Genomic DNA, 12,612 nt, shown 5'->3' with positions numbered 1-12,612 from the left:
GTAGACGTCCCCAAAATCGCCAAGGCAACTATAGGAAGGAAATAAAACAAAATGTGGAAAATCCCACGACGGGAAATCAAAACACAGCCAGTGGTACTGAAAGAAGTTATGTTTGTTGGAACTGCCGACAATCGGGACATCTCGCCAGATATTGTCAGCAGCCCAAAGGCATCTACTGTTATGCCTGCGGTGAGCCAAATGTCGACAAGAAAAATTGCCCCAATCAGCATGAAAATTTGCAATCAAGCCAAAAAAACTAATAGTAGAAGGCGTTGAAAGGGATTCAACACCTTCAAATATTGTACCAGAAAATATCCCTAATTACGACTATTTTCGACAAATATTTACGCTTAACTTAAACCTAGTTACTTGCCCGCATATCAAAGTAGAAATCTTTGGAACCGAGGTTAACGGTCTTCTGGACTCGGGGGCTAGTATTTCGGTCATAAGCTCCATCGATTTAATTAAACGTTGGGACCTAAAATTACAAAATATTGCTTTGAAAGTTCAAACAGCGAACGGTGAAAAACTTCGTTGTCTTGGATTTGTTTACTTACCTGTCACATTCAATAACCTGACCAAAGTTATACCAACAGTCGTAATTCCAGAGATCTCCAAAGACCTTATATGCGGATACGATTTTTGGCAGGCATTCAACATACGACCCACAAGTAATGGGGCAGATATTACGCTGATGTGCTCCGACAGACCCGTCAGGAATATACGCCACAGCGAGAACATCAATATTATCCATTCAGATCCAATAGCATTTTCGATATCCTTCATTGGCAACGTACCAAAGGTCGATTCAAACCCGGTGACCGACGAAAGCTTGGACATTCCGACATTGGAAGATCCGACCGATGAGTCCATAACCGACGTAGACACCGAACACGAGCTGAAACCTAAAGAAAAGGAACTGTTAGTAGAGGTCATCAATACTTTCCCAAGGTCGTATGAAGGCCAAATCGGAAGAACAAGTCTGTTGCAACATACAATTGAACTACTGCCAGATGCAAAACCTAAAAAAATACCAGCTTACAAATACTCTCCCACAGTGGAAAAGGAGGTCGATAAAGAAATTGATCGACTTCTCAAGTTAGATGCAATCGAAGAATGTGCAAGTGATTATATCAACCCGTTATTGCCAGTAAAGAAACCAAACGGAAATTGGAGGCTTTGTTTAGACGCAAGAAGGCTAAATCAAATAACTAAGAGAGACGAGTACCCGTTTCCGAACATGATTAACATCCTCGAAAGATTAGAACAATCACGGTATTTTTCAATAATCGACCTCAAAGATGCGTATCATCAAGTCGTTCTGGATCCTAAATGCCGAGATTATACAGCATTTCGCACCAGAAAAGGGTTATTTCGATACAAGACCATGCCTTTTGGTCTACTCAATAGTGGTGCAACATTATGCAGACTAATGAACAAAGTTTTGAAATTTGACTTACAGCCAAAAATTTTTGTTTATCTTGACGATATAATAGTAACGTCAAGAACATTGAAAGAGCATTTGAAACTGCTTTCAATTGTGGCTCAAAGACTACGCGATGCTAATCTCACGATAAGTGTCGAAAAATCGAAGTTTTGCCAGAAGTCTGTCCGCTATTTGGGCTACATTTTAAGTGAAAAGGGTGTTTCAGTCGACAGCGCGAAGGTAGACCCTATATTAAATTACCCTGTACCGAAAACAGTAAAAGAGATTAGAAGAATCCTCGGTCTTGCTGGATTCTATCAAAGATTCATTGAAAACTACAGCCGGATTGTATCTCCAATATCCGATTTGTTGAAAAAGAACAAAAGTAAATTCCGATGGACAGAAGAAGCTGATAAGGCCTTATTAGAGCTTAAATCTGCACTAACGTCCCCTCCTATTTTATGCAACCCCGATTTTGAAAAGCATTTTGCAATCGAAACCGATAGCTCCGATTTAGCTGTAGGGGCCGTCCTTACACAGCAGATAAACGGCGAAAGAAAGTGTATCGCATACTTTTCTAAAAAGCTGTCATCTACACAGAAAAAGTATAGCGCCACAGAACGCGAATGCCTCGCAATGCTGATGGCAATAGATAACTTTAGGCATTTTGTAGAGGGCACAAAGTTCACAATTGTAACCGACGCTATGAGTCTCACGTTTTTGAAAACAATGTCCATCGAAAGCAGAAGTCCACGACTAGCACGGTGGGCTATGAAAATACAGGGCCATGATATCGATTTTCATTATAAAAAGGGCAAAGATAACGTTAGTGCTGACGCGTTGTCTAGATCAGTTGACACTATTTCGGCTACATTATCCGATGCACCGTACGAAGAACTAATCGGATTAATAATGAAATTTCCTAACAAGTACAAAGACTTCAAAGTAGTCGACCAAAAAATCTATAAATTCATAACAAACGCTGCAAAATACGATGACCCTACATTTCGTTGGAAATACGTTCCACAAAGTTCAGAGAGAACTGAAATAATACAAAATATTCACAACGCTGCCCACTTAGGGTATGAAAAAACATACTTTGCCGTAGCAGAACGATTTTTCTGGCCAAGGATGAGTGGTGATATCATGCGTTTCTGTAAAGCATGCATGACCTGCAAAAAGTCAAAAACTGACAACATCAATCCCAATCCACCAGGAGGAAACCAAAAAATGTGTAGCCGTCCATGGGAAATGGTGTCCGTTGATTTTTTGGGCCCATACACGCGTTCAAAATCAGGGAACTCTTGGGCACTAGTAGTAACCGATATATTTTCAAAATTTACTTTAATTCAAGTAATGCGTCAGGCAAAAACTCCAGCCGTAATAACGTTTCTAGAAAATAACGTGTTCTTGCTATTTGGAGTTCCGGCCGTTCTTATTTCGGACAACGGACCGCAATTTAAAGCCAAAGAATTCGCCAATTTTTTAGCGAAATATAACGTACAGCATTGGAACTTGGCGGCTTACCATCCTGCACCAAATCCAACAGAAAGAGCAAATCGGGTTATTACGACCGCGATTCGCGCTTCATTGGAGAATAAAAGCCAAAAAGATTGGGACAAAGGTATCCAGCATATTGCCTGCGCTATACGTAATAGCGTTCATAATTCCACTGGATACACTCCGTATTTTGTGAATTTCGGCAAAAATATTGTCAGTTCGGGTGATGAATACACCAAATTACGATCCGCGAACGATAATCTTAATCACTTTGATCCCCCAAAGCTGTCAAGTGAAATGAAGCACTTGTACGAAGCTGTTAGAATCAATCTAAAAAAAGCGTATGACAGATACACTGCAAACTATAATCTTCGATCAAAACGAGAAGTTTCGTTCGAGGAAGGCGAAAAAGTATTAAAGAAGAATTTCTTTCTGTCTGACAAATCAAAAAATTTTACCGCAAAGCTTGCTCCGCGATACAGTGAAGCTGTAATAAACAAAAAAGTCGGCAGCAATTGCTATGAGTTGAAAGACCCGACAACACACAAACTTCTAGGCGTTTTCCACACATCCAAACTGAAGAAAGTGGCAGAAAACAGAGTTGTCAACAAATAAACAACTACTGTCTCATTTTCACTCTTAAGGATGTGCCGTTTTTCTTACAAAGCTATGTACACAAGCGTAAAGCAGTCGACCAGAATCACATAAAAAAAAAAACCTCCTCCAGCATTTCGCTGTCGAGTCGTAGGGAGTATAACACTAACACAATACCGCGCTGAGTATGGTTTCACTGGTAAATCTGGGTAATTCCAATTCAGCCAGCCTGTCAGCATGCATCACCAAAAGCAACCAATCAATATATATATATATATAACAAGAACACCTCTCCAGTACCTACTGGATTGTGGCAATGTAGGGCCTTGAAATCACTAACACTAAGACCGCCCATGATCTTGCATCGCAGGTAGAAAAATCAAAATAAACAAACACTGTCAGACCGTTTGACCTTATACATTAGGTAGCGCCAGAGTTACGAAACCGTAGGTAGATGAAAAACTCACTTTTAAAATCATAAATAGCGCAAACCGCGGTGATATTATACAGCGGATCGATTAAACGTACAACCATAAGTATCCTCGATGATACTGCCCGACGTGAAACAGGATAAAATTATGACGCACTAGATAGTGTCGCTTTTCAATTTTACACCCGCGACGAGCAACAATAACATTCACGACCGATCCGAGTACGAGTAGAAGAAAAACTATTGAGATTCTCACGTCTGAATGTGTGAGTAACGATAAAAGGAAAACAAACACTCCAAGATGGTGCTACTCAGCAAAGTTTGGGTAAAAATGAGTATATTTCCATATATTTTTTGACTCTTTCGCAACCATTGTGATGACTTGATCAATTTTGAGGTTATGAGCAGAAGGAAAACAAACATGTATTTACACATGCCGAATTGCACATCAGTGTGCGAGCGTTAAACGTCACTCATCTCTATACCGCAGGTACAGTTTGACGTCCCGATAGAAGCAATCGGTACAGTCGCCGTTCGTTCGTTCGCGCAGTTCGTGCAAAGAGTAAAATTCGCCCATGCAGCATAAGCAGGCGATTCTACAGTAGAGTCTGTAGAAACAGTAATCGTTAAAAAGGAAATTTAGATCAAGTTCAACCAAAACGTATGAAGTATGTCTCTGTTAGTTCGCGATACCGCAAACGATAATAGCAAATAGTTGTTAGAAGTAATTTCAAATTTGATACGCTTATGTATGATATATGATATCAACAGGTTGAACTGTTTTTGAGAAGTTTCCGAGATACATGTTATGATAGCATTATGTTTCGTGAACCCTATAATCGTTTTCCGTTGAAGTCGATTCGTGTTATAATTTATTCGGTAGGTTAAGTAACGAACTTACGAAAACGAGTCAGTTTTCTCGCAGAGTGCGTCGCATTCGGTCCGTTCTTATTCGATCCAGAAAAATGCCGTCGCGCAGAAAAAGTTACCAATTCCGAAAGTTCTGGTTCTCAGTGCAATTCAAATTTCGTCGCAGATTTCCCAGATATTTTTGGGGTAAGTTTATCGTACCGTATCGTATCGCATTCAAATGAATGCGAACCAAAGTGAATAAAGAATGTCCGACGGATTATCGGAGTTAATTTTCGTTTCGTATCGTACCGACAAGAAGTTCGATTTTCCAAATATTTTTGGAATAGTTTATCGTTTGATTCCGCCATATTGGATATTTAGGTATCAAAACAATGCGACGGTTGAAATTGTATTATTACCTATTCTATGTATGTGTATTTTACGAACCCAGAAAAACGAAAATGAAAGTTAGAAAAAGAATGAAGAAATTGAGATGTGTTTATGTTACGAAGAAGCCCGCTTGTAATGTATTGGTGTACCAAATTAGTCAGATAAAAGATAGAATCATTAATCCGGTCAGAAAAGAAACGGTTTTTTAAGTGTGTGTAAAGTATTTGCGTATACTTAAAAAAAATGATGATCCAACGATACTGCATTAATGGTGAAAATTTTAACAAAATTCATGGATGTGAATTTTATTAAAATTTTCTTGCCGAGGTAGGAGTTATTATGTAACAGTTTGATTTGGTAACTTGTATTCCCATCAAAGCACAGATACTGATGATATTAATCGGCGGCTATGAACACTACCTTTACGGTAGTTGCTCACTAGCGTACCCTTTCTAGTTGAGACACCAACCCTACTCGTGCCGCGTATAACAGTTTTGTGCATATCAATTTACATAAACAAATTAATAATGATCTGATAAGCCTCATCAGTTGGCCAATGCTTCCCTTTGTTGTCTACGGTATTCATGCCGTAGATTATAAATAGACAAGAATAAAGACTCAAAGCCTCTTACTGAAAGTGATCGGCAGTTGAAGAAGTAAATCTAGTGATCTCAAAGAAGTATAAACGAACAAGTATCATCGAACGAAAATTAACAAGGTAATAGTCAGTTTAATGTTTAGTGGCTCAGTAACTGATAGAAGTGTCTCGCTTGAAGGCTAAACCTTCAAGTGAAGGTTTTTTTGTGCGGTCTACGCAGGTCCCGGAGCCGTCGTTCTTCAAGTGCGCTGTGGTGTCGCTCCTACGCTCGTGTAGTGTGCTGGTGTGTGCATTAAGCACCAAACTCGCAATCGCCCATTGGCAAGGAAAACGGGAGAATTAGGGAACCTCCAAACGTCGGTGGCGAACCAGTACGGGAAACGCTTGCCACGTTGGGACCCGGAAGCCACGAATCCCATACCATTCTTTGGCAAGACAAGCACTTTATCGACCCCACGCCGTCGAGCACGTTTTCGACCTGCATCGATTGACCACGCTGCCGCAGTCCTGCCAAGCAAACACCATCCGGCCCGTCGTCGTCTGGCATATTTTCGTTCGGCCTACTGTCATCCGGCCCATCGTCGCCCGGCATACCTTCGTCCGGCCTATCGTCATCCGGCCCATCGTTGTTCGGCGTATCGTCGTCAAGCTCTACCGCCTTCCGGTCTTCCCACATCCGGCCTGTTGTCCATCGCCAGTCCCTTGGCTTGATCGGACCCCGAGCCGCACCGTCGTTCCTGAGCCACCACCCAGCCACCATCGTCGCCTGCGACCGAGCATCGAGGTAGCCAAGCTACAAACAGGTTAGATTAGATGATAGTAACTTGCGCAAGTTGATAGGAGAGTAATAAGATTGTATGGGGGAACAATAGAGAATCGTTAATGAACATGATGCTCCAACTTTAATTGATTATAACCGAGATCCAAAGTTTAAGGTTTGGTTTTTTATTCTAAATTGTTTTAAATTCCTTTCTGCCTATTGGTCAGTTGGTGAGTAGTTCGCTCCGTTTGTCGAAAACCCGCCTTGAAAGAGTCAGCCGGGCAGGCCTACATAATTGCGGTCCCGCATCACTCCCTTTCGGTGTGTTGGCGCATAAGCGGGATTTGTTTTAGAGGTTTGAGGTTTGGTCGCAACGGAAAGAGTTCGCGCTTACGGTTCCGACCTGATTCCGTTGGTAACTGTGTGGAGTGAAGGCGCACTACAAAAGTCAGGTGGATCTGGTAACAGGTTACCCCGGTCTATCTTGGCAACATTGGTAGCGTATCGTATCGTTTTGTTTCGGCCCTGACCCGGGATTCTCCTGTTACAAGTGGCCATGGGGAGGGGTCGTCAAGCCCTTGGACAAAGTCCCTGCTGCCCTGTGTGTGTGTGTGTGTGTGTGTGTGTGTGTGTGTGTGTGTGTGTGTGTGTGTGTGTGTGTGTGTGTGTGTGTGTGTGTGTGTGTGTGTGTGTGTGTGTGTGTGTGTGTGTGTGTGTGTGTGTGTGTGTGTGTGTGTGTGTGTGTGTGTGTGTGTGTGTGTGTGTGTGTGTGTGTGTGTGTGTGTGTGTGTGTGTGTGTGTGTGTGTGTGTGTGTGTGTGTGTGTGTGTGTGTGTGTGTGTGTGTGTGTGTGTGTATGTGTGTGTGTGTGTTTTTTTACAAGGGTTAAAGGCCATCAAAATCTGCGCGACAGACACCTCGAGCATCCACACTATGCTCGAAGGCGAACAGGGATGGGCTCCTCCTGACCTGCTAAAAATGTGCCTCCCGGATAAACCGGGTCCTTATCTTCCTTGCCTCGATCCCCCGGGACCACGGGATGCTGCGACTACTTCGGGGGCTGTGCTCATGCATTTCTTCTAAAATTCCGGCCCTAGCTTAGGCTAGTTCGCCGACTGGCTGGCTAATCCACTGCTCCACTGCAACGTAGTCTCGATCCCTCGACGGTCATGCACCGATCTTCCTGACTCGAATCCTCCTGACTTCCCCGGCGTCGAGGGTGGTCCACCAGTTCCGGTGAAGGAAACTTCCGCAGTGATGGTGCCCGGACTACCGGCGGCTATCGCAGGGGACGCTTTCGCGCATTGCGCCGTCTTCGTCTTCGGGTTGCAGAGGTGGTCCGACAGTTCCGGTGGTGGGTGACGTCCGCACTGGCGGTGCCCTACATACCCGAAGCACTTCCTTCTTCTTTCTTCAGCAGGTTGGCAATTCGAGTGCCGAGGTCGGTCCAACGATTCCGGTTGGCAGAAGACTTCCGGTTCGCTGGCGCCCCGACGACCCGAGGCCAAACACTGCTCACTGGACTCACACTGGATTTCCCCCCGAAACTACGCTTATTCGCTGGTCACTTCCATCTACGCTGCAGTTCTGACAGTATTTGCGTCACGACTCTGCTGACCACATTCCACGTGCCTTCTTCGTGACACATTCGCTCTGCGATGTTGTCCGCCCTTAGTGCAGGCATTCCTCTACGTACTTCCGCAAACCTTGGGCAATCGAATACCACGTGTTCTGGAGTCTCTTCGACATTCTCGCACTCTGGACATAACGGTGAATTAGTATGTCCAAACCGATGTAAGTACTTCCGGAAGCATCCGTGACCCGACAGAAACTGCGTCAGGTGAAAGTTCACTTCACCATGCTTTCTGTTCATCCACACCGACAGGTTTGGGATGAGCCGGTGTGTGTGTGTGTGTGTGTGTGTATGTGTGTGTGTGTGTGTGTGTGCGTTTGTGCGCACCCACCCAAAAAATATGTTACTCATTTTTCAGGTACTTATCCTTAACCGATTTACTCGCAACAAAATGCATTTGACGCAGGACACTCTACCATTGTTTCCTATTGAAAATTGGCCAGATCGGACTATGGGCTCGGAAGTTATGGTCAAAATACCACTTTTATTACAGAAAAAATGTCACTCATTTTTCATGCTCTTATCTTTAACCGATTTACTCGCAACAAAAATATGGCAAATGGGGTTATGTAATAAGCGTTCATAGAAAAAATTGTATAAACTAAAATTTGAAAACAACTTAACGATTTTGTTCAGCGGCGCAGCCAAAAATTTTGAAAATATAAGGAATAGTTTAAGTTTAAATTTGTTTCGAAATTTCGCGGAATTCCGTTAAATTTCGTTAGAAGCTAGTTTTTTCTAGCGAAATTTTTGTAATTTTACGAAACGAAACGAAATCAAGAAATGAGATTTCGCCATGCTCAAATTCCGCGAAATTCCGCGGAATTTCGTTTCGAACCACTTGAAACGAAATTTTTCGAAATACCGCATATGCTTAATAAAAAGTGATGCAGATATGCAGATGTTTGTGCAGGCATGAGACGATCAATTGTTATCAATGCCAATGCCCTTGCTAGTAATGCAATCATCGCAATGTAATTGCATAAACATGTTTATATTTAAAAACGACTTTGGAAAAATGTTGAGGATTTTTTTGCAAACTGAAAACTAATAAGGCCGTTACACATATTTATTAAAAACTAGCGAAACAAATCCAGCTTTGTCCGGATGTTGAAAATGTCACAATGCACTATTTGCAGCACCGCACTCTTGATCATTTTTCGTCCGTTTGTTTTGTTTTCCTCCATAGCTGACCCAAAATAGTATTCTAATGATTTTTTACATTTCCCCGTTAAATTCACCAACTTTTTGTATAAGGTACACTGGGGGAAGTGGAAAAGGAAAAATCGATAGTGCATGTTTGAATTAGTGTAAAACCAGTTTAAATGATTTAAATGCGTTCAATCAAAATGGGCTATCAAAAACAGTCAATTTTGCACCAACTGTGCGGCAATTCATACCATTTTGGTCGCTTGAAATTTATGGAAATAGATTTTAAAATTAGGAGTTGTTTTTCCACTTACCCTAGTGGGATGGGGTAAGTGGAAAACCCATGTTGCCTTGACCTTCAATAGTGATGAGTAGTTACATATAACTAAAATCAATACGATAATTGCTCTGAGTCTATTTTGTGGAATAATTGCATTACCTTAACGGAATAGATCCTCAAGGAATTCTCGTAATAGCTAGGGGAGGGCTGGTTTTGCCTTCTCGGACACTAAGTGTACGTAAAGTCTATACGTTCGCCCCAAAGATGAACATTTTAAAGGAAAACTGGGACTTACAGGGTTATAAACTAATCAACTTAGTTTAACGAATTGAGATGATGTCTGTATGTGCGTATTTGTATGTATGTGTGTGCGCAAAACACGTACAAAATTATCAGCTATTCTTAAGCACTTGTCCTTAACCGATTTGTTCGCAAAAAAATTGCATTCAACGGCGAAACTTGTTAGGAATAAAAATTAATAATTAATTGCATATTATTCGGCAACTCGGCCGTACGAAAACCATTTTTTTGTTAAATATCTTGGCTGTGCATATGCACAGCATATGTTTCTAAATGGACAAATTGATATGAAATTTGCGAAAAAGAATCCACGTGTCTTGGAGGGACTCGAACCCTCAACCTCCTACTCTCTAGATAGGCGTGATAACCCCTACACAACAAGACCACTTAAAGGTCACGTTTGCGGAAAAGCCATCAGAATCCGAGTACCAACCTCCACCGCGGTTAGCTCTCTTTTTGCAAATTGAATATCTTTCGGATGCTTGATTTGTCCAATCTCCACATGTGCTTTACTATTGTATACCCACAGCCAAGCGAGTGCACATTGTTTATTAAACGAGAGGATCGCACTCCATGCCCCCAGGAACTGTCTGGGCGGGACGGTATAGAATGCGAATTCAATCGCACTCTGCTGTGCCAAAGGCTTGCTTGGCTAAAGCATTTGATGAGTTTGATTGCCTTAACGTAAGCGGTCGCGTGTACTCAGACGACTAATGACGGTGGAAGACCGACACTTGATTACAATTAAATGCATATTATTTGGCAACTCAGCCGTACCAAAATCATTTTTTGTTAAATATCTTGGCTGTGCATATGCACAGCATATGTTCGAAATGGACAAAATTATATGAAATTTGCGAAAAAGAATCCACGTGTCTTGGAGGACTCAGACCCTCAACCTCCTACTCTCTAGATAGGCGTGATAACCCCTACACAACAAGACCACTTAAAAGGTCACGTTTGCGGAAAAGCCATCAGAATCCAGTACCAACCTCCACCGCGGTTAGCTCTCTTTTTGCAAATTGAATATCTTTCGGATGTGATTTGTCCAATCTCCACATGTGCTTTACTATTGTATACCCACAGCCAAGCGAGTGCATTGTTTATTAAACGAGAGGATCGCACTCCATGCACCCAAGGAACTGTCTGGGCAGGACGGTATAAGAATGCGAATTCAATCGCACTCTGCTGTGCCAAAAGGCTTGCTTAGCTAAAGCATTTTGATGAGTTTGATTGCCTTAACGTAAGCGGTCGCGTGTACTCAGACGACTAATGACGGTGAAAGACCGACACTTGATTACAATTAATTGCATATTATTCGGCAACTCGGCCGTACGAAAACCATTTTTTTGTTAAATATCTTGGCTGTGCATATGCACAGCATATGTTTCGAAATGGACAAATTGATATGAAATTTGCGAAAAGAATCCACGTGTCTTGGAGGGACTCAGACCCTCAACCTCCTACTCTCTAGAATAGGCGTGATAACCCCTACACAACAAGACCACTTAAAGGTCACGTTTGCGGAAAAAGCCATCAGAATCCAGTACCAACCTCCACCGCAGTTAGCTCTCTTTTTGCAAATTGAATATCTTTCGGATGGATTTGTCCAATCTCCACATGTGCTTTTCCGCAAAGCGTGACCTTTATGGTCTTATTGTCAAGGGGTTATCACGCCTATCCAGAGAGTAGGAGGTTGAGGGTCTGAGTCCCTCCAAGACAGGATTCTGCAAATTTCATATCAATTTGTCCATTTCGAAACATATGCTGTGCATATGCACAGCCAAGATATTTAACAAAAAAATAAAAATCAATGTGAGTTATAGAATATATTTACCTATCAGTGCTATTTTTAACTTTCTTATATATTTTTTTTCATATGTGAAACATGTGAAAGGCATCAGTACCGATAGGTGGATTAATCAGGCATTTTCTCATTTATATGAGTCCAATCACCACTGGAATCACAATGATAACAAAGAAGGATCATATTAAGATTCACAGCTATCGAAATAAACCCTGGAGGGGAGAAAATAATTGTGGAATTAGAACATTATCCACTTCCCCCGCAGTGTTTGATACCTGGGGTAAGTGTAAAATCTTTGCATTATTTGCTTTCTTGGTACAAACCACTACCAATTGAATGGGATTAGTTTAATTGTATTATAATTGTCACCTGTGATATAAATTCACTTGAAAAAAGAACAATTGGTGCAAAAAAGAATTGATTTTATGAATGCAAAAATCAACTTTTCGCGAAACCTAAAATTACAGTTCAAGCGTTAACCGTGTTAGTGTACGAATTATACAAATTTCAACATAGTATTAGTGTGAGCATCAAAGTATATTCTTGCATAATGTTATGATGTGGTAAAAACTGTGAAGTATGTACAATTCCAATTTTTGGAGTCGATTTTTACACTTACCCCCTTTTTCCACTTCCCCCAGTGTACCTTATACAAACCTTGCGAATCCCAAAACGAATCGATTAGGGAAAAAAACTTGCATATCGGTCAATCCATTCTCGAGTTAAATCGTCAGGAAGGAAATTACAACTAATTTTTATTATATAGAAGAAGATTATGGTCTACGCAAGGTCAAGGTCTACTGGCCTCCGACTCTCCGCAAAGTCATGTGGGAGGGGGTAATCTTCTTCTTCTTCTACTGAATCGAGCGGCGTGAAAATTTGAATACAAAGGTC

General features: G+C 41.7%; 1 protein-coding gene across 1 annotated transcript; it reads right to left on the bottom strand.

Annotated features, from left to right (window-relative positions):
- Nucleotides 1-369: 369 nt before the first annotated feature.
- Nucleotides 370-4,188, bottom strand: LOC134219240 (uncharacterized). Its single transcript, XM_062697945.1, has 3 exons — nt 3,988-4,188; nt 558-905; nt 370-478 (listed from the first exon to the last, which is right to left on the bottom strand). The coding sequence occupies exons 1-3, from the start codon at nt 4,052-4,054 to the stop codon at nt 465-467; spliced, it is 429 nt and encodes a 142-aa protein (XP_062553929.1). The 5' UTR covers nt 4,055-4,188; the 3' UTR covers nt 370-464.
- Between the last annotated feature and the right edge of the window lie 8,424 nt (nt 4,189-12,612).

Source organism: Armigeres subalbatus, chromosome 3, assembly GCF_024139115.2.
Source record: "Armigeres subalbatus isolate Guangzhou_Male chromosome 3, GZ_Asu_2, whole genome shotgun sequence".
NCBI classification, from domain to species: Eukaryota; Metazoa; Arthropoda; class Insecta; order Diptera; family Culicidae; genus Armigeres; species Armigeres subalbatus.
This window is presented reverse-complemented; position numbering and strand designations above follow the sequence as displayed.